Source organism: Cavia porcellus, unplaced genomic scaffold (assembly GCF_034190915.1).
Source record: "Cavia porcellus strain 051 isolate PalLab524CR breed Dunkin Hartley unplaced genomic scaffold, mCavPor4.1 scaffold_17, whole genome shotgun sequence".
NCBI classification, from domain to species: domain Eukaryota; kingdom Metazoa; phylum Chordata; class Mammalia; order Rodentia; family Caviidae; genus Cavia; species Cavia porcellus.
In genome coordinates, this window is record NW_026947500.1 from 2,947,608 (window position 1) to 2,974,032 (window position 26,425).

Consider the following 26,425-nt stretch of genomic DNA (forward strand, 5'->3'; position numbering starts at 1 on the left):
TTTAAAGCTTTTCAACTCTAATGTTATTCATAATTTCCATTCATCTGGTTTAAATTTACATTTTTTTGTTATTAAAAATAGAATTACTGAAAAATACAAAAAAATAAAATTACTAAGTAGAAACTTCATCTTTGAGGAAAAATGGAAAAACCAAGTTATCTTAGCATAATAACCATGTCTATAATAATTCTTGTACTATACTACATTAGAATACATGGAGAGTTTTCAAATGTAGAGACAGCTCCAGTTGAGGAAAAGGACAAGTTAGCAACTTCAGAATTTCTCAAAGTATCAAAGTAACTTCCCACTAATAAGGGGAGAGAAACTGACAAGTATAACATATAGATGTTGTCTTTTTTCTTTTTTTTTTTTGAGACAGTGTCTTGTTCCGCAGTTTGGGCTGGCCTTGAACTCATTCTGTAGCCCAGGCTGGCCTCAAACTCAAAGTGATCCTCCTGCCTCAGTCTCCTGCATGCTGGGGTTACAGGTGTGTACCACCACCCTTGGCCCCAGATGTTGTCTTAACAGAAGCTATGAATTGCTTTGAATAACTGCAGTCATAAGGCTTAAACAAGCATGAAAATCTGTACCTGCAAAGTTGTATGTAGTTCAATGTATTCCATGTGATTCTTTTTCTAATGAACAACATTATGGAAAACGAGCTTGGTTGATATATTTAAAGTCTGAATCTGGAACTAAAATTGACTTGAATCTCTGGTGATTAGGCTACTTGTCGCCTTCCTCTTATAAGAAATAATGCCTTGCCCATCAAAAGAAGGCAAACAATGAGGATACTATCACTAAGGATACTATCACATTATCAACAAAAAAGGGAAGAATAATTTTCAACTTGAAACCAAGTATTGGTATAGGGGAACTGAAAAATCCAAAAGTAGATCTCTTGCTGAAATAGACCTGAAAAGAGTTTCTAGTTTTCTCTGCAGACACATTTTCATCAGAAAGAAGTTAATTTATTTTCAGTATAATTGACCAAAAACTACAAGAACTATTACATACTGTACCAAATAGTCATTCCAATTACAGTGAGTCAGGGTCATTGCTGTTCCACCCTGACTGTCAACATGGCCAGATGCTGGTTTGAGGCTGGGAACACTTTGGAGAGTGCAGTACAAAAAGCCAGTTATCAAGCCATACAGAGTGGAGACTGGGACAGAGATGTTCATCAAAAAGAAGCCCATCAGGCTGGATGTGGTGGTGCAAGCCTGTCCATGTCAGGACTATATAGCAAGACCCTGTCTCAAAAAAACCAAAAACCAAAACCAAACAAACACACAAAAACAAAGAAGCACATCAACATACACTATGAATGAGTTTACTAATTTATATATCAAAGCCGACAGTACTTTTCTAAGAATCAGGTTCAACTGTTCAAAGTACTGTGATACCTAATTAATGCTAATGAGAAAGTACTGCTACAATTTCCATTAACTCAAGTGGAAAAATAAATTGTTAATCCATCAAATATATACTGCATACCTCTGCCCTCAAGGAGTTTATTATCCAGGAGAGTCTAAGATCAATGAGTATACAAATAATTAAAAAAGAAAGAACTATATGCAAAGTGAGGAGAAATTTCTAATTAGAGTCATCAATGTCAAGATCCTGAGAAGCAGTGAGCAGAGGATGTTGGCAATACTAACAGAAAATATGAAAAGAGAAATAGGTATAGACAGGAAAAAAGCAGACGTCAGTAGTGTGAAACAAATCTTTAAAACAGAGTTAGAATAGAACAGAAAGATGTTTACCTGCCAAGGCTGTCGGAACAAAAACTGATTTTTTTTTTTTAAATGAAATGCATGAGAAGTTTCTGGTCCAGTACATCTCTCATACAAATACACACTGGTGTAAAAACACAAGCAAATATATTAAGGACAGAGGAAACCTGTTATGGTTTGTGTCTAAATGCCCTGCCCCCAGCCTCATGCAGTCACAGGTGGTGCTTTTTCAGACACTGGCATTGAGTCATGTTGCAAGGACAGGCTCAGGGGGATTAGGATTAAGGGTGGGAATGCTATCCATTCTAAATAGTATGAATGAAATATAACAGGCAGAAAGGCTATGGTTGCCCCTTGCTTATTTTGCTATCCTGTGCCCATCATGAACTGTTTCTCCGCTGCAATACCTGTCTGCTACATTACCTTGCCTTGGAGCCAGCCGATTATGGACTGCAACCTCCATAAACTATGAACTAAACAAACCTTTACCCTTCAACTTTCAGTGTCAGGTACTTTGTCTCAGCAAGGAGAAACATAACTAAGATAAGACATAAGTATACTTGAGAAGCAAAGGAAAAGAGTCAGCATAAGACACAAGATGCTACAATAACTACCAAGCATGAGAAGCAGGTTTTAAAAAAAAACAAATCAATGATGTAAGCAAATGTGACTGACTTTAGGAAGAAATCAGATCATGGACTTGGTGACGCACACCTATAATCCCAGCTATTTCAGAGGCTGAGGCACAAAAATCCCAAATTCAAGGCCACCAAGACCCTGTCTCAAAACTTTTAAGAAAGAACTGGGAGTATAGCTCAGTTGTGGATTGCTCACCTAACTATGAGCAAGGTCCTGGGTTCAATCCCCAGCAATGCAGAAGATCCTTATCAGAAGTAAAGAAAGCTTAATCTTGACAAATTCAGCAAGTGACACAAGAGACAAGAAAGGATGGCCCCAACATTTTGAATACATAGAAGAACCATAACGCAAGCCAGGCATGATGGCACATGGCTGTAATCACAACACTTGAAAGCTGAGGCAGAAGTATCACTGGAAGTTTGAGGAGCCAGCCTGGGCTACAAAGTGAATTCAAGACCAGTTTGAACTGCAAAGTGAGACTCTGTCTCAAACAGACAAAAAAAAAAAAAAAAAAAAAAAAAAAAAAGAACCATAAGGCAAGGTTATCTGCAGAAAGAAGAAAAAGCACAGATGGACTTAGTGGGGCCATCCTTACTTGTCTCTTATGTCACTTTCTGAATTTGTCAAGATTAAGCTTTTTTTTACTTCTGATAAGGATCTTCTTCTGTATTGCTGGGGAGTGAACCCAGGATCTTGTACATAGTTAGGTGAAAACTGAAACAATATACCTGATTCCCTAACATCCCCCTCAAGTAATATCAGAAATAGAAAAAAAAGCAACCATAAAGAATGTAATTTTCTTTATTTACATAACCCTTATTTTTGGAAAGTGACAAATTCTTCCGACTGATGACTTTAAACAAATAGATAAACTTTGGTTTTTTTAACAATCTTTTCCACTATAACATATTAAATAAACTACAGATAAATAATAAGTTAAAGCTAAAGCTTTTATCAATATAGAGAGAGATGAAGGGGCCGGGGATTTAGCTCAGCGGCATAAGCACGTGCCTGGCAAGTGTGAGGTCGTGAGTTCAATCCCTGGTACCAAAAAAAATAAATAAATAAAGAGAGATGAACACATAATGAACATGTTAATCAAATATCAATTAACAAAATCCATCTATTTCATCACTATGATTTGTTTTAGCATCTGGGCTTTTAAAATCTCCTTTCTTTATGCCACATAGTGAAAAGATCCTTATAAATTCACATTTTAAAATATTTTAAAAGTCATTCATATTCAAATAGAAGACATCCCTTATTTTGCACTATCTGGTAAAAAAAATGAGTAATACAACTATTTTCAACAAGTTTTATTTATCCCACCTGGTGCTATTAACTGGTGAATACTTGATGTCCGGGTGACAGCTGTGCTTCGTGATTCCAGACTTGGACTCTCTCCTTTCTTGTTAGTTTCTGGAGAAGGATCTCGTTGGCTGACTTTAGAACTGGTCACTGTTGTTTTGTTATGACAGATTGTCAATGACTGAGTTTGGCTAGTGCTTTTTGGTGGACCAGTCTGTGAGCTAGATAATACACCCAACTTCTGGCTGCGTAATGTTAAATTCTGAACCTAAGAACCACATAACAGAAAATAAGGATGAAAACAGATGGTTTCAGTTGATTTGCCAATCATTATAATTACTATGAAAATATGACAATATATTTATAATATTAGACTTTTCACCCACAAAGTTCCTGGCACTTAACTGATTAGTCTTTTTTTTTTAATTTTATTTAAAGAAAGACTAAGCAAAACAGAAAATAGGTAGAAATAATACATACATTCAGAGAAAAAAATGAACAATAAGAAATCACAAGTTGATGTTTACATATTGTCGTTTTACAAATAATAACTGATAAGTCTTGAGGAATGGTAGAATTACTATTGCAAGAAGTCCCACTTTAAATATTAGGTGGGAATTTTTAAAAAGGCAGAAAGGACAAGGATAGGGCAGGCATGGGGTAAGGCCAGGGATGAAAAAAAGCGGGAGGAGAAAAAAAAAGAACCAATCAAGAAGAACTAAAAGAAAACAGAGTATGAGTATGTCTGTGTGTGTGTGTATGTGCACATGCGCACGCGAGAGAGAGAGAGAGAGAGAGAGAGAGAGAGAGACAGAGAGAGAGAGAGAGAGCGAGAGAGATCACAAATGGATTACGAATATGGGAAAAATTATTCAGCAATATACTGAATTAAAAGTGACTGGCTTTAACTATAAAGATTCCAAGGAAACACTAATCTTGGAAAAAAGATTAATTCAGCAAATCATGTGTCCCACTAACACGTATGAAAGCCATTTTTAGAAAATCTAATTAAATTTTGTTGTCATTGAACACTCATTGCCTGTGAGAACTAGTTCTCATTAACTGAAAAAAAATATGGTCTTGAAATGGGTTTGTGGGATGGTTTGTGGTCTGGGGATACTTAAACCTACTACAAGTTAATGGAGCCAAGGATTATCCCAATTACTTTCATCTAAGATTTAAAACATTTCTAAACAGCAAGGCCAAAAATGCTTCACCAAAAGCTACCATTTTCATGCTTATCTGGAATAGATGTACCAAATACCTGCAGAGCTAACACTGGCCCTGGGAAGGAAAGTGAAGTAAAAGATCCCAAAGTGACAAAGTAAATGACATATTGTTGCTTTACAAATGTTTTTCAGCTTATGCATATTCTGTCTCTACAGGTACATCATTAAGTGATGCTTCAACGCTGTACTTTCTGTCCAATTAAGTGCCACACAAAGTATTCACTCACTAGCAGGTACTTTAAATATGTCAGACAAGTTTTAAACATTTCTATTCTAAGCTACTATAAGAGTTTCTAAGTGAGACCACTGATTTTTCTCAAGTATTTTGCATCAATACAAATAAATGTTGACTTTATTGTTTGTTTGCTTGTTTGGTACCGAGGACTTAACTCATGACGTTGTGTTTTCCAGGCAGGTGCTTATGCCGCTGAGCTAAATCCCCAGCCCTGGTCATTTATATTTGTATTGCCGGGGATTTAGCTCAGCGGCATAAGCACCTGCCTTGCAAGCAGGCGGTTGTGAGTTCAATGCCCGGTACCGATAAAAAAAAAAAAAAAAAAAAAAAATATATATATATATATATATATATATATATATATATATATAACTAACAACATTATTAAAGTTTAATGCAAAATAAACTGATTTAAAAGATACTGCTCAGATTGCTACTCAAAGCCTTCCATCACCCAAAATCACTTTGTACTTTCTATTCCTCCAGCCCTGCAATTTTCTTTTTGTTTTTTGTTTTGTTTTTGGTGCCGGGGATTGAACTCACGATCTTGCGTTTGCCAAGCAGGCACTTACGCTACTGAGCTAAACCCTGGGCTCGTAGCCCTGCAATTTTCACTCTTCCTAAAACTGTTTCCACATTCTCCAAACATACTTTGCACTTCTTTCATTTGGAGCTCCTGCTCAAGCTCCTATTAACTAAATGCCATTCTCCCTCAAAGCACCATGTGGGATAAATCAGTTATTTTAAATCTAATCTATTCTTTCAGCTCCAATAAAATCCTACTTGTCCTCTGAAAAACATTTCCAAAGCCCTGGGTTAGAAAAGAACTTCCCAATCCCAGAAGTATTTTTTCATAGAATTTGGGCCATACTGGCTGGCCTACAGCACAATGTCCAGCTTGAATCAGAATCCTAAAGTATGTCATATATATACATATATGTATATGTATATATACGACATATGTCAAATATATGTATTTATAAAAGACTGAGATTCTGGTTAGTCAGCTCTTACCTCTTACATTCATTTCTGTATGCTCTGAAATTTTGTGCTGCAAACATTAGAAACTTTACAAGTTTGCAGTATTCTTCTATTATCTGATTTTGGAATATGTATTACATGGGTTTTAGTAAGCGCTTAATTCTGTTTAAGGTTTCTTTAGCTAACACTAAAATCTATTCACATTTATAAAAGAAAAAAGAAAAAACTCAACAATTATCTGAGTGGAGACACATTAAAATCTCCCAACTAGCAAGTGATAGACAATACAGAATTTAACATTTGCCACAGGTGATCTTTGGGCTACATAATAACCAAAAGGTAAACGATAGGAAAAAACTTGAAAACATTCTTTCAAATATTTAGCAGCATATTCTCAGTAAAGACTTGACACAATGAACACTAAATACTTTTTTCTAATTTTCTTGTTTTCTGAGATTCTGAAAAAAATGTACGCATATACATGTATGTAATATATAATATTTGTATGAATATCTAAATTTTAAAATATAGCTATGTCTGTGATCTTAGCTTAAATAATGGTTTAAATTAATCCCAGCCAGGCATGGTGGCACACGCCTGTAAATCCCAGTAGAGGCTGAAGTAGGAATATAGCTGTAAGTTAAAAGCCAGCCTAGGCTACACATGGGAATAAGGCCAGCCTGCATTACTTAGCGAGATCCTGTCTCAAAATAAATAAATAAATAAATTCCAATTAAGTGAACTGTGCTGCCAAAGAATATTACAAAGTTAATTTACCTGGTAAGAGATCACATTTCAATTTCCTTGACACAGCCTCATATTTGAGCAAACAAAATCCATCTTTTCTAAAATAAAAAACATTATGGTACTCTTATATCCAACTTTCACTTTGCCTAAGCTTTTCGCATGATCAAATTATGGAAACTTTCTGACTTTTGACATTTTGCATGACGCATTTTTGCCAATTTCATGGCTTATATTTTAAAGTTAAGACCCCACTACCAAAGTTTTCTCACACTGGTTACTTAACATGAGTCAAATAAGTACTTTGGAAATTATCATAGCACTGCTTCTCTGCAGATGAAAAAACTGAGTCAATGTGACATACTGGTGAGTAGAGCTGAGTTTCTAGCTTTTAAATCCAAAGGGCTGATTTTTTTCTGAATCTAACAGCATTCCCTAGATACTCTGTGTGTAAGATTTCTTACTGTTCCATAAACATACTTTTTGTCCTCTAGTATCTTTTTAGAAATCTTTTCCCCCCTTTTCCCAAAGTGGGGAGAAGGGATGGAACGTTTAAAATAGTAAAATAAGTGTAAGAGATTCCATTTCTTTTGAACTTTTTTACAATATGCTGTAAAAACTTTTTAGTCCTGAGAAATACTGTTATATTGACTTCTGTAATATAAAAACTAAGTAAAACTTCAAATTTGGTGTTTTTCAATTATGAGTAAATTTTTTAAAACTGCAAACATAGTTTTAAAACTCAACAAATTGGAGCGGAAATTTTTCAAAACTAATAGCCCTAAACTTGAGGTTACCCTAAAGTTTTAAGGTATTAGCATCACCTATCATTTGCCAGCCTCATTCATTGCCATTTCAAAGAAAGCAAAGGAAAGCACTGGTAGGGAGGAGACTCTGTAGCAGCTGAGGTGGAGTCCAGCTTCTCTGGCTTTTGGGATCCACCCAAGGGATCCGTGGGGCACAGTTCTAGGTGGATCTGGGTGGGTCTGGAGGCATTCCCGTGGGGTTCTATGATCCCTCACCCCTTTAGTTGTGGCACTCTTCCCTTGCCTTCAGCCACCATAAACTAAGTAGTGTTGTTTCACTATGCCCTTCTGCTATGACGTCTCTGCTTTGGAGCCAGTCCTTCAGGGACTGAAACTGTGAGCAGATTAGACCTCTCCTACTTTAGGTTGTGAGTGTTGGGTATAGTGTCTCAGCAACAAGAAAATTAACAGATTCCCAAAGGTCAATCCATTCTTCCAGTTCCTTGGAAGGTCATCCTTAAACTGAGGTCACAGACCCACATAACTTAGACCACACCAAAATAGACCCTGAAGACTATCTTTATAAACGATTTCGACTGTCACATTAAAGATGTTTTCTTCATGAAAACCCCTAAACAAAGCATGCTTTAGAAAGGATGTTACAAATAGTTCACTTTCCTAAGCAGCTCATTTATTTTGCTTTGAAAACTATAAATCCTTTAAATGGTTGCGTTTCTCTCTTCACTACAGCTACTCGAAAGCCAAGAATCAAGCTTATGTGACTCTTCAGACAATGTAGAACAAAAATAGTAATTAGCAACATGTGGCATCTTATTTTATGGCAGGAACTATGCAAAGTAGTTTTTGATTATTGTCTCATATATTCCTTAAAACAACTTTGAACTATTTCAGTTTACAGTGAAAACAACTGAGGTGTAAGTAGGATAATAATAAAAAATTAACATTTTCTGAGTGCTAACTATAAGACTCTGTCAAAGAATTGTGGAAGGGTCACAGAGCAAGTTAGGAGAAACCTAAATTTAACTCATCACTATGTTATTACTATCTTATTTCTTGCTTTTTACCAAATGATTGAAACATTAAATGAAAAATAAGAGGCCAAAGATGACCTAATATACATCAATTTCTTTTTTTTTTTTTTTTCGTTTTTATCGGTACCAGGGATCGAACTCACGACTGCCTGCTTGCAAGGCAGGCGCTTATGCCGCTGAGCTAAATCCCCAGCCCCACATCAATTTCTAAATGCAGTCTGAAATATGGTACTATGAAAAAACAATGAAATTGAACTGGTCAGAGGAGAAACAATGAACAGTCTATCTGTTTTAAAATTTATTCAACCTAAATCATTTCTATCAAATTTAATGACGTATATAACATACAATAAATGAACAAACTTGTTACATGAGTTTTGATATTATATATATACCACCATATAACCTTTCTAATCAAGATGTAAAACATTTCCATCACCCTAAAAGTTTCCTTAGGTCCTTACCCAATTCCCCCCACCCATGGCCTCCATTATCTACATAGTAACCTGATTTTTTTCACTAAGGATAGTTTTGCGTGTTCTAGAATCTCACATGAATGGAATCACAAAAGATATATTGTACTTGTGTAGGTTCTTTTGCTAAACATGTTTTTGAGATGTTCCACGGTTTGCTTCTTTCTATTTTTTAATATACCAGTTTGTTTACCTATTTAGCATTTAAAGGACATTTGGTTATTTCCAGTGTGAGTGTCTTAGTTACTTTTCTCATTGCTGAGACAAAGTACCTGACACTCAAAGTTAAAGGAAGAAAAGGCTTATTTTGGCTTAGTTTGTAGAGGTTTCAATCCATGATTGGCTCCAAAGCAGGGTGACTTCACAGAAGGATAGCGCAGAAGAGAAAGAGTCTATGGCAGCCAGAAGACAGCAAAAGACAAACTACAAGTAACTAGCAGCAAGTCTCTTTTTGTCCCTTACATTTTGTCCCTTACATCCAGGCTACCGACCCTTAGAGTAAATAGCACACACATCCTTGATCCTAGCACCCTTAATTCTAGCATTGCACCAAGAATCAGTCACACACTTCAGATCCAGGCTCCTCTGAAAAAGCCCCACCAATGATTACATAAGGCTTTGGGAGGACATCTAGACACAAACTGTAACAGTGGAGCTACTCTGAAGTGAGGTGCTATGAACATCTGTACATAGATGTGTATTTTGACACCCTTCAGGGTAAATGCTTAGCAGTAGAGCTGCTAGGTCACATGTTAAATGTATATTTAACTTTTTAAGGAATTATAAAACTTTTTTAGTTGTACCATTTTATACTCTGTCCACTAATGCTCCACATTCTTACAAATGTGCTATTATCAGTTTTTAATTCAGCCATTGTAGTGTATGGTGATTGTAGTTTTGATTTGCATTTTTTTTTTTCTTTGAGACAGGGTCTCACTCTGTAATCCAGGTTGGCCTTGAACTCACTATAAGGGCCAGGCTGCCCTTGAATTTCTGCAATTCTGTTCCCTCAGCCTCCCAAGTGCTAGGATTGCAGGCATGTACCACCACACTTAGCTACTGATTTGTATTTCTGTAAAGACTTAAGCTGTTTGGTGAGCATCCTTCAGGTGTTTACTGGCCTTTTGTATACTGTCATTTGTCTAGTGTCTCTTCAAATCTTTTCTCCATTTTTAACTGGGTTGTTTATGATATTATTATAATCATACTTCACATATACTAGGTATAAGTTTTTTGTCAGATATATGTATTGTGAATATTTTTCTTGTGGCTTGCTTATTCAGTTTGTAATGATGTCTTTTAAAGACCAGTTTTTAATTTTGATAAAATCTAATTTATTGTTATTTTCCTTTATGAGTAATGCTTTTGTGTCCTACGAAAGTCTTGCCTACCCTAGAGTTGCAAAGATATATTCCTGTTTGTGTCTAGAAGTTTAATAGTTTTGCTTTTACCTTTAGAGCCACATTTTACTTCTAATTTATATTTATGAATGGTATAAGAAGGTTTGTTTTCTTCCATACACCAAGTAAAAATCTACTGTACTTAATTTCCTTTAATTTAAAACTTGCCCCATTTTTGAGTCACAACTTAGGTTTCCTTCAAAAAAATTTTTTTGCTCAATTTAATTCACTTTAAACTTAAAATCTACCATCTACCATAACTTATTTATTACCAATTATTTACAAAGCAAGCCACAAAAAGTACACATCTCATATAATAAGGAAATCTGCTCTACAATAAAACTAAATATACAATGTCATAAGCAAAACCCTTTATTAACCTTAACATTTGTTTACTTATCTTTATGTAGATGTCAAATAACCTATCTGTTTATTATAATTCTATAAAGCAAAAATATTTTCTTGAAGTTTTCACTGTATTTTACAAAACTGTAATCTGAAATGCATGAAAAGAACTCTGGAGCCATTAGTAGCTGAAATACAAATGCAACAGTGATCTTTAACCTGAAGACCCAGAACTCAGGTACCACATTACAAAGCCAGACAAGCTCACCTGAGTAGCTGCAGACTGACAGGAAGATGATGATGACGACGAGACAACAGGAATGTCAGACTGTACAGCAGCCACAGTGGTAGCGGGTGTGAAAATCAGCTGTACAGACAGAAAGCCAAAAGAAAAAAAAATACCCTAAGACAAAAGAACATGTCCCACACACAATGTATAGCAAGCAAGAGAGACTGAAATTTGTGACAGAAAGACAACGCAGTTTAGGACTGCATCCTAAGCAAAAAACGTTTTTCATGACAAAGAGAAGTTTCTGCTAAGAACTTAAAAACTCATAAACAGTTCTAAAATGTCTCATGATTCTAATGAGTAGAAATATATTTCAATCCTTAAAGAAGAAAATATATTTTGGTGATATGAAATCCTCAGGCCAAATTTTGTGCCAAATAAGGTATTATACTTAAAAGTTTTCCTAGCTCAAAACTATTATCTCAGTATTCCTAAAAAAAATCTAAAATTAGAAAAATAGAATCAATATTTTGGGACACAAATTATATTTCAGGGAAAAAAAAAAAAAAACCAGAAAAAAAACACCAAAAAGTCTCTTCAGTCATCTTTGACACAAGGGCAATACATGCACAATATATTACAATGTTTCTCTCAGCTCGGAAGGTACTATAGGACAAACTACTCAGGTTGTCTTGATTTTGAAACTATTTGAAAAAAAAATATTCAAAACCAGGCATGGTAGTGCATGCCTGTAATCCCAGCACTTGGGAGGCTGAGGCAAGATAATTGTTGCAAGTTCAAGACCAGCCTGGGATATAAAGTGAGCTCATGACCAGCCTGAATTGCACAGTGAGACACTGTCTCAAAAAGAAAAGAAAAAAGAAATAGTCATTCTAGATGTAAATGCTACAATACGTTAAAATAGGACAACAAAAAGCATCACATTAGAAAAAGTGAAAGACATTCTATGTACTTATCGTATCTTTTCAAATTTTTAATGTTAAATATCAATTTCTAAAGCAGTAGAATCTAATTCACTTAATAAATTCTGACAGTAGTTTCAAAGGACATGTAAATACTCTAAAACTACTTCAAGAATTATTCAGTTCCTATTGCTGCATAAATTAAAATATTAAGGGAGTTTTTAAACTTTACTTGAAGGGATCATTAAATCTAGTTCAGCATTTTACAAAATTCAACAATAAATAGTTTTGGCAAACAAAAAAAAAGGAAATCTCGGTACAAACAGCTTGAAAGCACTGAATTTAAAAGACTGTTCATTTAATTTGAATCATATAAATTACCAATTTTTGAGATCAAAAATGGCAAATAACACCCATTTCAAATGGTTAAATATTATTTCATAGCACATTCTAAGTAAAGAACATGTCATAAGGAAAAAGCCCCAGAAAAATAACATTTATTAAATAATCTGTGAATAAGGGGTGAATCATATAATTATTCTCTCCTGTTTAAAATATGACTTTACATGAAGAACTGGAGATCCAGACACATATTCAAGATTGAACAAGAAAGAATGCATATTAGATTTTCCCAAAGTCTTTGTACATCTTCATGTGAAGACAGCCAATAAAATAAATAATCTAATTTCCACATTTCTTAAAATTAAATTGGGAAAACAGTAGGTATTCAATAAATAACTAAATCAACATTCATGTACTAAAAAAATCAAAATGTGTACAAAAACACAAATAGAATGTGAGATGGAAATAACCAAAGCTAAAAATTATGCATTAAATTACCAGGAACTCCAATCCAGATATTATGACATAGTTACGGGATATAAATTCTAATAGCTAATAACTAAGTTTTTAACATTTTTCACTATGTTGTCAAATTTAAAATGTCAAAAGTATATAATAATTTTATGTTCAACTATAATGCTGTAACTATAACATAAATTGACTGTAAAATATAGCTCAACTTCAGAGATGTTAAAATATAGGGAGAAAAAGTTTGTCTTGGCAGTACTGGGAATGGAACCCAGCCTCCAAGCATGCTAGGCAAGTGCTCTACAACTGAGCTACATCCCCAGCCTCCTTTCATTATTTTTAGTTTGAGACAAGGATTCACGAAGTTGCCTATATTGGGCTTGAACTTGTAATCTTCCTGCCTCAAACTCACACGCAGTTATCATCCCACCTGACTTGAAATTGAAAAACTTAATATTAAAAATAATCCTTTTGGGGGCTGGCGATTTAACTCAGTGGTGTAAACAACTGCCTGGCAAGTGCAAGGTCATGAGTTCGATCCCCAGTACAAAAAAAAAAAAATTCTTTTACATTACAAAATCTTTATTAGTTTCCCAAGGTTGATAATTACTATTTACCAAGAAAGTCTAATGATTCAAAGTAGAATTTTTCATGACATTGATAAACGTGTAAGAGCTAAGCATACATACAAAAAAAACTACCAAACATTTCTTAAGTATTAAAAATGCATCACTGCACCAAACTACAAACATTTTGATTTCTTCCAACCTTAGACACTGAAAAGTATTAGTAGCTCTTGTCTTACCATTTGAGCTCGGAGATACATTTGAGCTTGGCTTGCTGTTAGGGTAGGGGAGGTACTCCCTAGTAACATAGTCTGTTGGGTAATACTGCCGCTGGTAGAACTGGAAGCCTGGGAACGGCTTATTAACTGTGCAGGTGTAGGAGAAGTGGAGAGGTTGATCTAAGGAAGGAAACATATCAGGTCATAGGCTTCCATTTCTTCCCTCCATGTTACTGAATATCATCAAGCTACAGCTAGACAATCAATAATACAAACTGTGGTTAAAAACCCAAAAGAAAGACCGTTGTTTTTGACAGACTTTCTTGCTTTGGGCAGTTTGCACATATGAAAATAATAGCATGTACTGTTTATTTTTAAGGATATTCATAAATGTTTCAATTACATTTCTAGTATCTTAAAGCATTATTTCCACTGCCTCCAAAAATTAAGAGTAAAATTTCTATCATTTTACTATTCTACATAGCTTAAGACATTATAATCAATAGGTTACACTGTTCTGTCAATAGTCTATACTGCACCAGTGTAACACCAGCACTCGGGAGGCTGGAGCAGGAGGACTGTTGCGAGTCTGAGACCAGCCTGGGATACAAAGTGAGCTCGAGAGGCCAGCCTGAACTGCATAATAAGGCCTTGTCTCAAAAAGACCAAAAAAAAAAAAAAAAAACAGTCTATACTATTTTGTCACACTTTCACATTTTGAGGGATTTCTGAACCGAACAAAAATTAAAAGTTAATTCATTCACATATATAAAACATGTAAGTGGCATAATTAGTGTTAAGTTCTGACTTCAAATCTCTTACAGCAGAAGAAAATACAATTACTACATATCACAGATAGAAAAATTCTGATTACTGGCCACAAAATTAAAAGCACACACTAAGTGAAAGTTTAAACTTCTGTTTAAGAATAAATTCGAGTACAGTCAACCCTGAGAAGAATACATAAGAAACCGATAATTAGTTACATCTATGAAGGGAAACTGAGGTAGGTGGATTGAGCAAAGGATATACATATACCCTTTATATCCTTCCAATTTCAGATTATATGCATGTATCAACCTTTTGAAAAATAAATAGTATTTTAAAAAAGAGAAAAATAATAACCAGCCACAGGGTCCACGGTGCACTCTTTAATCCCAGCACTCTGAAGGCCAAGGCAGGAGGATCACTGCAAGTTCAAGGCCAACCTAAACTATACAATGAGTCTAGGCCAGCCTGTAATACATAGTGAGACTGTCTCAAAACAAACAAAAACAAAATAAAAATGAGAGAGAGTAATATAATTCAGTCTCAATACCTTTTTGTGAAACAAAGCAGAAAAAAATTAAAGAATAGTTTATTAGACTTCTGATTCAAGCAAACACAAAATGGGCTAATCCATTCATGTGCTTAAATACACTCAATGAAATGCCAGCTTAATATGAAAAATTAGAATAAATAAATTCAAAAGGAGGAAAAGAGAGGGAAATTCTTAGGTGCCCAAAAGGTAAAAACTCCAAGCCAGAAATATGAACTCCAACTGTCATTAAGGCATATCGGGTATACTGAGCCTACACGACCAGAATGCCTAAGAAAAAGCTAGAAGCAAAATTCCAGTTTTGAGGCAAGTTCCTGAAAGGGTTGCTCAGTAGGAAGAAAGGAGAGTGAAAAACAGCTCTGAAACACACTCTCTGAGAAGCAGCAAGAAAGTTTTCATTTGCCCTATTGATACTGTATAAGCAGAATGAGGTACCTATGAGAACCAAATTCCAGGGCTGGACCATGTAGAAATTTGCACAGAATCCAAATTTATACTCCCTGCATGATTCCATAATCCATCCCAATTCATTAACATTAAGGTCTAGTTCCCAGGATGGGGTGGAGCAGGGCTCTCTAGCAATCATTCACCTGAAAAAACATCAATTTGAACGACTATCCATTACATTAAATTACCTTCACAAGAACTAAAGAAACCAAATGAGAGATCACAGTATCTAGTTATAGCATGAAAGTAACAAAAGATGCACTAAAAAGGGTAGGAAGAATACTTTTACTTTATCCATGTCACTGTTCCTTCAATCCCACCCATCATAGCACCAAAAGAGAGCTTAGAAAAGTAAGTTTAGGGGGCTACGGATTTAGCTCAGCGGCATAAGCACCTGCCTTGCAAGCAGGCAGTCATGAGTTCGATCCCTGGTACCGATAAAAATGAAAAAGACAAAAAAAAAATTTATCAAAGAAAAGTAAGTTTAGGACTCTGTCTTGAATCCCAATACTGACCTGCCATAGTAAAAATCTAGCACCAGACAACTCACAGCCTGACTCCACATTGGTATCCATGGATGGTCCTCTTGAATCCCTGGCACCAGGAAGAACAGTCTCTGGGAAATGGATTTGCATTCTCACCCACATCACTGCCAATTACTGCAAAGGGCTTGAGTTCCATACAAACCTCAGCAACAGGCATATCCAAGTAGCCATGGGCTTTAGGTTGCCCCTCTATCCCCACCCCTTCCACCTCCCACACTGCATCAGCCTCAATGGCCACACAATTCCAGTACAGGGATTATTAAACCCGCCTTCACCAGTCATGGCAATCCTGGGCTTAGCACACCCCCAAGACTGCACCAGCTGTAATGCTCATGGACTTAGGAACTGCCTGCTGTTGAAGGACTTTTACCAGGCTGAAAAGACTGAAATACATATCTACTTCTTCAACACATCAACATATAGGCATAAGGAACAACCACAGAAATCAAGAATTATTGGGAAACACATCACCAAATGGAGAAAAGATTCCAGAGACTGGCCTCATAAAATAGAAATGATTAACTGCCTGACAAGAATTCAAAATAACTGTTTTAACAAAGTTCTACCAAACTTCAAAAATACAGAAATTTAATGAAGATTACATTTTTTAAAAAATTGAACACAAATCTTGGAGCTGAAAAAATACATTGAATGAAATTTATATATATTTCCAAAAAAAAAGTAGGCCAGGCATGGTGGCACATACCTGTATAATACCAGCACTTTGGAGACTGAGGCAGGAAGAACAGTTAGTTCAAAGCCAGCCTCAAAAAAAAAACAAAAAACAAAAAAAAACGGAGCATCGACATCCAAACTGACCAAGCAAAATAATCAGTAAACTAGAAGCCAAATTATGTGAAATCACAGGCAAAGGAGGTAAGAAATGAAAACAAAGACAACTTCAGGATTTATGGGACTTCAGCACAAGAGCAAATATACAATGACTGGTGTTGAAGAACAGGTATAAAAAGTTTAGTTGTGCTGGGTATATAGCTCAGTGGTACAGGGCCTGCCTGGAAAGCATGAAAAAAAGTTTCATTAAAGAAATAATAGCAAGCTGGGTGTGGTGGTGCACTCCTGTAATCCCAGCACTCAGGAGGGTGAGGCAAGATTGTTTCGAGTGAGGCCAGCCTGGGCTTTGGAATGATCCCAAGGCCAGCCTAAAATGCACAGGCAGACCTGTCTCAAAAACATCAAAAAATAAATAAATTAATAAATAATAATAATAATAATAAAGAGAAGCACCTGAAAGCAGCAAGAGAAAAGAACTAAATTATATAAAACAAAACAGTTACAATACACCTAGCAACAAACTTTTCCTTATGCCAACTTCACAGGCCAGAGAGAGTGGAATGATGTATTCAAAGTACTGAAGGAAAAAACTGACAAGAATACTGCGCCCAGACCACAACTTGAGGAGCCACGTATCTGCAGCGAATTGAGTCCTTGCTGCCATAGAAGCAAAGCCAGAAAAGAAACAATGTACTTGTCACCACATCCTGTATTTACCCAATACCAACTGTCAGTATTGAAGGATGCCTTTGAGAAGAACAATTTTGTAGACTGATTTTATAAAACAATTGGCTGCAAAATTGGATTACAACTAAACTAGTGGAAGAAAAACCAGCTAAAAATGGAGTTAAATTCATCATCTGAAACATCCACACAGTACTTTTTGGAAAAGGAGAAGGCTCCTTTATAAAAACCTGGTACAAATACTTGACCAGTTTCTGCGATTTCAGATGACTATAACCCTGACTCACTGGAGCCCCCTGAGAGTGAGATCACCAGAAGAAATGGAGCCTCTGTGTTTCATTCATCATCAGTCAGTCAGCATGATGATATTCAGGATAAGTATCGGGATTTGAACACTCCCAACACATGCAAACTTGTAGAATTGCATCCTCTCCATGGGAAAGATGATCCCAGAAGTCTAGATACATATCTTCCCCCAGGGTGCTTTCAGTGAAGGAATGAACATGGCATTGAGGTGCAGGGTGCCTCCTGACACTCACAGCTTTGGACACAAGTCCAAATTTTCAGGCACAATTACCAACTGATTTGAATCCATATATAGTAGAGCTTCAGGACTTGTCATTTCATATAAGAAAATAAAAATAGCTGCGTCACTTAAAAAAAAGAATACTTTGCCCAGTAAAATCATCACTTGGACTTGAAATTAATATACTTCCAGACAAAAACTTCAGAGAAGCATCTGTGTTCCACTGGGATACATGCATGCAATTTCCTTTTTTGCTATGCCCTTATCTGGTATTGGTATCAAGGTAACGCTGGCCTTGCAGAATGAATGTGGAAGTATTCTCTTTAGTTTTTCTGAATAATTTGGAAAGAATTGGTATGTCTCGTTTTTTGTTTGTTTTGTTTTTTGTTTTTAAATTGTTTGACAGAATTTAGCAGAGAAGCCACCACTTCTGGGGCTTTTCTTTGATGGTAGACTTTTTACTACCAATTCAATTTCCTTATTCATTATTAGCTGGCTCAGATTTTCTATTTCTTTATAGTTGAATCTTGATAGGTCAAATGTGTCTTACGTTTATCAGTAAGTTTTACACTTTCAAAGATTTTAATGTTACTCATTAGTATCCCTTGCTTCACAGCTTGAAAACTCAAATTTAGCATTTCTTGTACCACACATACAAAAATTTCCAATCAGCAAACCAGCAAAGTGAGGACAACAGCAGATTAAAAAGATCATTGATTATGATCAAGAGGGATTCATCCCAGAAATAAAAGGATGGTTTTTATATACACAAATCAATAAATACGAGGCATTTTATTAAGAGAATGAAAAACAAACTAGCCTTAGTTTTAAAATGTTCCCTCGGGGCTGGGGATTTAGCTCAGCGGCATAAGTGCCTGCCTTGCAAGCAGGCAGTCGTGAGTTCGATCCCTGGTACCGATAAAAACGAAAAAGACAAAATAATAATAATAATAATAATGCAATAATAAAAATGTTCCCTCCTTTCCACAAGCAGTACGAGCCTGGTTTATTTTCTACTTTGCTCTGCTGACCTAAACCAGACACCCTAACCAGTTTCCACTGTTTGCTCTTGCAATTCCATCCCAACTTCTTTTTTTGTTTTGTACCGGTACCAGGGATTGAACTCACGACTGCCTGCTTGCAAGGCAGGTGCTTATGCCGCTGAGCTAAATCCCATCCCAACTTAACTGCCTTTTCACTGAAAGCTTTGGCCAGTCCTGTCATCTCATACACATCAAGGCCCACACTCCACAGAGAAATTAACTCCCTGACTCTGCTACTGTAAGCTCTCTTCCCACCGGCAGTAATGCAAGGAGTTGCCAAAGAAAACTGACTCAGGAAAAATCATTTAATTACCAACTTCTTACAGGCCAAGCCCATCTGAGAACCACATCTGAATCAGAAGTGATCAGAATCTATGAAATGTATGTTACGTAGAGAAATAAATGGTTACATATATCTGTATTTTACACTCACTGTTGAATAAAAAAATTGCAGAGTAGTATGTAGACTACCACACTGACAACCATGATCACATTGTATAAGGTATATCTGCAAACTGTATATGGCTATATTCAACATAGAAAATACTCATATTCAAACAGCTATCTGAGAGAAAAGTCACCAAAATGTTAAAGACATATAATACCTACTACAGTTGAAACTTAAAAAATAAAAATCTCAAAAGCCTGAAGTAGGACTGCCATGAGTTTGAGGCCAACCTGGTCTATACAGTGAGACCCTGCCTCAAAAAGCCAAAAAATTTTTTTAAAAGTTGTAAATCTGGTAAGTATCATAACAGAGATTTAAATTACTTCATGTATAACAGAAAAACAGGGTACTGAGGAAAAAGAACAGAAAACAAGAAAATGCTCCAAGCAATTAGAAACACAACTTTAAAATAGTGCAACATTCTACAATTGAAAAACACAGAAAATGAGTGAAAAGGTAAAAGACCTAAAAGATCAATCCAGAAAGAACATTCAATCAAGGAGCTTAAAAAAGAATAGGGATTAGGGACACAGCCCAAGGTAGAATCCATGCTTAGTTCATACTGAATCCTCTTCTCTGCAAACTGCAGCACCTTATTCTCCCTCCCTGCAGAGGGCTATGTTTTTGAGAACTCAAGGACTCAAGTGATACTCTTGACTTGGCCTCCTATGTAGGTGGGACTACAGGTGTACACCACCACTCTGGTTCTCTACCTATTTCCTGAAAAAACAGAAGTCTCAAACACAAAGTTTTCCGGGACTAAACATCACAATTCCCAAAAATCTCTTTTTTGTTAACAACTACAGTATTTATAATGACTATACTTACTGTTACCGTTTGATATATTTAGGCATAATTCTCTAAATGAACATTACTGTTCCTGAAGAAGAGTCTCTAATTCATATGCACACTCAGGGCAAACAGCAAAATGCTGAACAATAGACAGACCTGCTAATTGGATGGTTGCCTATAACTAGCAACCAGGAATCTCATCACTACACTGGGGCAAACAGAATGTATCCCAAAATGATTCTGGGCATTGTAGGTAATACACCTGCAGTAATTAAAAATATGCATTATATATTTTAGTTAATGTGCATAACTTTCAACAAGCATAATTCTCTTAGGTCATCTCCAAACCATACTTTAACTCTTCTTCCAACTCTAGTCATTCTGTCTTCTCTATGTGCCACTTTTACTAACAAGGCTTTCCCTGACCACCACAAAACAGCAAATTCCTCCAATCTGCTCTTCCTTGTTGCTTTTTTATATTGTGTTTTTTTGTATAGCACTTATTAACATTTGATGTACTGTACCCTTATTTACTATATAACCCTAACTCCTTAAGGACAAAGATTTTTGTTGGTTCTGTAACTGGATCCTCAGTTCCTAAAAGGGTCTTGGGCACATATTCAATGCTCAGTAAATATACGGTGAATGAGTAAATCCATGAATAAATAAAGTTATGGAACTAATTTGAGCTTCAAAAGCCCATCAAATCTAGCAACATAACTAGAAAGCTATAAAAATCAATGTCTCCTCATTTTGACAGAACAGTATAGTGAGTTATAGTAGGAATTTCTAGGATTAATGTTGATTCGGGGCTAAAAAACAAGGAAAATGAATTGTGCACATAGCCCTTGAGTCATTTAGAGACTTATAGTTGTAGTTTCCATATAATCTTTTCCAGTTAAAAATCCCAAATACCTAGAAGAGAAAGTACATACTAGACTATGACAGCACTTCACTTAAATAAAATAAAATTAACCATAAAATAAAATGTTAGTAGCTAGCTACTAACATTTATGCATAGCAATACATAACAAGAAGATGAGAGTTTCATACAAGACCTTCTCAGGAAAAATGTAGAAGGGAAATGGAAATAGCTGTAGTGTTTTGTTTTCCTAGCTCTGAGGACTGAACCCTTTGCAGTGAGCTACCTCCCCACATCTTTTTAATTTTTTTTTAAATTTTGAGATAGTGTCTCATTAAACCATGAAATTGCCCAGGATGGCTCCAACTTACAATCTTCAGCCTTAGCTTCCCAGGGTGCTGGGTTTGCAAGCATGTTTCTGATATCCAGGTACATTTTCTCTTTCTCTCTCTCTCTCTTTCCCTCTCTCTCTGCCTGTCTCTCTGGTTAACAGTTTATTCATGTTTTATTTAAGCAATATAACATTTAAAAATAAAGTTTTCAAATTTCTTCCTCAGAGACAACCAGGGATAATAATTTACTTTGTAATATTAAAGATTGTCTGCCTGCATAATCAGACAAATATATAGATATATTTTTAAGTAAATTAAATGACAAAAATTCTGTTTCCAGAAAAACAGAGTACATGCATTTTTCCCTGTTCTTCCCAGTAAGTACAACCAGAATCCCAGGGTGTAAAAGATAAATAAGATATCATAAAATAGGTAAAAACAGACTTCAATACCCAGGTGAACAACGTGGTAGCAAGTTACCTGGTTTTGCTTTGTCTGTCTCATATAATTCAAACCTGGAGTAAAGAAGTAAATCAGGAACACAATGAGCACAAACAGCCTAACAAAAGCCAGTTCTTTTTAACCAAAGGACCAGGAAAGGAAGAAATCAGAGTAGTTGTTACCTCTGCAAAAAACTAGACTTCTACCCTCAATGAGCTGTAAGAAACTATCCAAACTCCCCCAACACCCACAACTGATTACTGTCAGAGAAGGCCAGGCAAAGAGCTAGTTGGGACTTTCATCTGAATTAGGGGGTAATAAATCATCACCACCATCCCAATGTACCATGGCAGAACGTGAGTAACAAAAGCACTCCTGCTCCTCCTAGGCAGGGAGACTTCCATAGAGGGCTTGAAAAAAACCCTGGAACTTCTACCCCAGATCATCTGGCAATTACGAGAAGCAGCCCCTTAGCTGTCAGCAGAGGCCAAAAGGCGGCACTGTATTTCCATCCCCTAAGGCAGTAAGAAGGTGGCAGAGCCTACCACTCAGAAGATTTAAGTAAGATTCAGTTCTAAAATGTAAATAGTAACAATGTCTGAGTTTCAATTAAAAAAATCATTTATCATACCAATGACCAGGGAAACCTTAAACTGAATGAAAAAGGCAATCAACATATCCTAAAACTAAGACTAAAATATAACCTTAGAGATATATTTGGAACTAAATAAAAATTTAGTACATTATGTTTTTACTTAATACATAATGAAAAACATCTCTATATGCATGCGTACAGCAATTTAGTAGCTATAGTGAGTATTCCATTATATGAACTATCACTTACTTAATCTGCAATTAATGGAAACTTACATTGCATGTAAATTTTTCACACACGTGACTTTTTTCAGTGCTGAGGATTGAACCCATGACCTTGCACATACTTGGCCAAGTGTTTTAGTAAAGGGCATATACAGTTTAAATTTTCACGCATACTGTCAACTCCAGAAAAGTTGTCCCAACGTACATTCATTCTCATTAAAAAGTATATGAACGTGCATACTTTTTCACTCCTTGCCAGCACTGGGCATGGTCTAAATGTGTTCCCTTGTTTTCTTATTTAACAGGAACAATCAAATGGCATGTAATTGCTATTTTTACATATATTTATTTACTATTAATACGGCGAATGTTTTGTTATGTGTTTAAAAAACAAAAACAGTCTGCATGCGTGTATGCATGCATGTGTGTGTGCCTGCATGCTAGGAATGAACTCAAGGACACACTCTTGTTAGGCCGAGGACCTACATTCTCAGCCTTTCTTTTAAAACTCTCAGGATAGGGGCTGGGGATTTAGCTCAGCGGCGTAAGCGCCTGCCTTCAAGCAGGCAGTCGTGAGTTCGATCCCTGGTACCGATAAAAATGAAAAAAAGACAAAAAAAAATTAAAAAAACAAAAAACAAAAAAAAACCTCTCAGGATCTTTTGTGAGTCTTCACTGTTTACTTACTAACATGATAGAGTCTTTTCTATTTTAAAAATATAAAGTTGACAAACCCGGTGCAAACATATTTTCTTTCATTTTATTTTTAACTTTGCTTCTGTTGGTTTCTTTTTTTTTTTTTTTTTTTTTTTTTTTGTCTTTTGTTTTGAAAGCCGCAGTTTTAGATTGATTTAGATTTCATTTTAGCAAACCAAATTGAACTAAATCTTAGCCGCATTCAATTGAAGTGCTAAACAACCAACCTAAACGGCTCAGTCCGAACATGTTTACGGGAGTGGGGGTGGTTACTGGGGACTGAACCCAGGGCCTTCACACTAGGCTATATCTCCAGCCCTTTTTTATTTTGAGGGTCTCATCACTAAGCTGCTAAATTGACTACATGATCTCCTGCCTTACCCTCCCACAGTGCTGGGATTACAGGTATTCACAAACACACAAGGCTAGTCCCAATTAGTTTTAGAGCCAAATATTACAAAATCTCCCTCATCACTACTAATAATGATTTAGAATTACTTGTCCTTTTCCAAGAAGGAAAATGAAGAGGATGCTGGCATTTGCCAGACATTCAATTAACCATAGTCTGTTCCCCGAACCACAAACTTAGTTTCCCTAAGACCTATGACTGAACTTTTGAGTTAATTTTTATGTAATATTCATTCCCCCACTGAGATTCCATTTCTACTCTAAACCCCAATTTATTTAGGTGGTTACTTGAGAACCTATTTGTAGTCCTTTTTTCTGTGGAGGCTGAACCCCCTTCCCAATGACTTCACTATTACTTGAAAATCTGCCTCAAAATATACAAATCTGAAAATACCAGACTGGTAGGGATTTAGCTCAGTGGCTTACACGCCCAAAATACCAGACTACTACCTAATGGTTCATTATTATCATTACCCAGAAATTTATGTTACCATGTTCTGTCTTTTAAATAATGACCTTAACTTACCTAACTACTAGACAACTCAACGAATAGTTACCTCAAATAATAAATAAAACTTATAAGATATATTGTTCATTGCTTTTTTCTCCTGGGCATCTATTCTCCCTCCATACTTTTCCCCAACCAGTCATTCACAAATTCTGATATACTTCATGGTACAATGCTGCCTGGCTGATGACAAGTAGCAATAACAATGCCATAAAAAATAAACACAATCACTGGAATTATTTCTGTGAATGTCATATACATGAAATCATAATGAGATCATTCCAGTATTTTACAGAATAAAGATTTTGTCTATTATTTATTTAGCCCCCAAAATATTTACCACTCATTTCCTTTACTGATACTGTATTAATTCAGACATCTAATATCAAATCATAACTATAGTATTCATGCTTAAGCAATTACTTAAATTTTTCATGTTTCTCAGTCTACCATTTCTAAGTCATAATTTTTTTGTTATTGTTGGGGGCAGGGGATGAGACAAGGTCTTGCTATGTAAAGGCTGGCAATGTAGCCCCAGATGGCCTCAAACTCACAGTGATCCTCCTTCCTCAGCCTCCTGATACTGGGATTACAGACATGCACCACCACACCTGGCTTCCAAATAGTAATTTTTTAACCAATTTTGCTTATATTCCAGAATACTCCCACGCTGGAAAAAAAAAAATAATTCTTAAACTACAAGTGCCACAACAATAGCCAGAAAAATAACTATACACTGAACACAACATATACTCAGCAAGATCAAACACTTAGCTAAAGAAATACACAAGTTTGAATCCTTAAAACCTACAAAGTATATTCTGCAGGAGTTACCTTTATTAAAAAAGTATCAAATTCTACCATCCTGGATCAGGGCAAAATATCTAAAATGATTTTTAATCCAAGTCAGTATAGCCTGAAGGATTTTTGATTGTCATATTGCAGAAAGGAAGAAGGCCACAGCCTGATCTACTGTTCAGATGCTAGAAATCTTGCATTCCAGAATGCACATGATAATCTCCCACAACAAAGAACTATCTGGCCCACCATGTTTTACAAGGTTGAGAAACCCAAGAAAACTGATGCAATCTGAATATGAACTATATTGGATCTGTTAAACTTCTGGAATTTAGTAATTTTACTGTGGCTTCATAAGGAACAACCTTGTTCTTAGGAAATACATATCAAAGAACTCAAAAGCATGTCTAAACTTACCCACAAATGGTTCAGAAAAAATAGTATGTATATTTACAAAAAAAAAGAAAAGGTAATGCAAAAAAAAAAAATGGTAACAGATAAATCTCAGTAGACAGTACAGAGAATTTTTTATTAGTGTAGCAATTTGAAATTATATCAAAATTAGGTTAGAAATGTATTACCACAACAATAAATTTTTTTCCATGAAACTTTTGCATGTTTTCTCAGTATATACTATAATACAGAAAAATAGCTTTCTTTTACTCCCTCTCAAAATAAATTACCCATCCTGAATATTGGGTACTTGTAAATTTGACCCAAATAACTCACTTAAACTGAAAAGTATAATTTCTAGAAATGTGAACTGCACAAATCTAGAAATATTTGGATGTCCACCAACAATGTAACATATTTTAGTATATCACAGTAAATGGTTGACCAATATACCTATAATTTATATTTCAATTTACAATGAAAACTGAAATAATTTAGAATCACATGACATCCGCACATAATCAGAAAAAGATACATAAAAAATACAAAAAAAAAATTTTAAGACTCATTTTCAGAAGCTTCATATTAACTCTGAACTCTCCAGTCTCACTCTTGTATTTCTAGGCACTTAAATGGCATGCAACACATGCAGTAACAGCCTCACAAATAAAAAGTTTACTTGTAATTTAAAATGTAAAAATGTTTTAATACAGGAAAAGGGTACTTACAGAAGTCTGAGACATACTTGACTGCTGTGTGACACTTCCTGTTGGGGATGTAGATGGTCTTCCACTAGACAAACTTGCCTAAAATATAAGATCTTTATGATATGTCTATAAAAACCTCAAGTTAGAAACATTCCAGGTTGCACGATAACACAAAACACATACACAAAAAAGCAGAGATGTATGAAATAACTCATTTTGTGGTTAACATGGC

The 26,425-nt window shown here is 35.5% G+C and overlaps 1 protein-coding gene across 12 annotated transcripts in view; it reads right to left on the reverse strand.

Moving 5' to 3' along the window:
• Phc3 (polyhomeotic homolog 3) overlaps nucleotides 1-26,425 on the reverse strand; it is an 82,986-nt gene that overhangs the window by 46,512 nt on the left and 10,049 nt on the right. For 9 of the 12 annotated variants that reach the window (XR_010039987.1, XM_003463528.5, XM_063227138.1 and 6 more), the window contains 4 exons: nucleotides 26,215-26,292; nucleotides 13,656-13,814; nucleotides 11,157-11,255; nucleotides 3,705-3,951 (listed from right to left, as the gene is read on the reverse strand). Coding sequence is in view for 11 of the 12 variants with exons in the window: in XM_003463528.5 (XP_003463576.1) it covers nucleotides 3,705-3,951; nucleotides 11,157-11,255; nucleotides 13,656-13,814; nucleotides 26,215-26,292 (583 nt within the window). In the remaining variant the exon portion in view is untranslated. The remainder of the gene's footprint in view (nucleotides 1-3,704; nucleotides 3,952-11,156; nucleotides 11,256-13,655; nucleotides 13,815-26,214; nucleotides 26,293-26,425) is intronic. The other 3 variants (XM_063227140.1, XM_063227136.1, XM_063227141.1) reach the window with 2 other exon arrangements.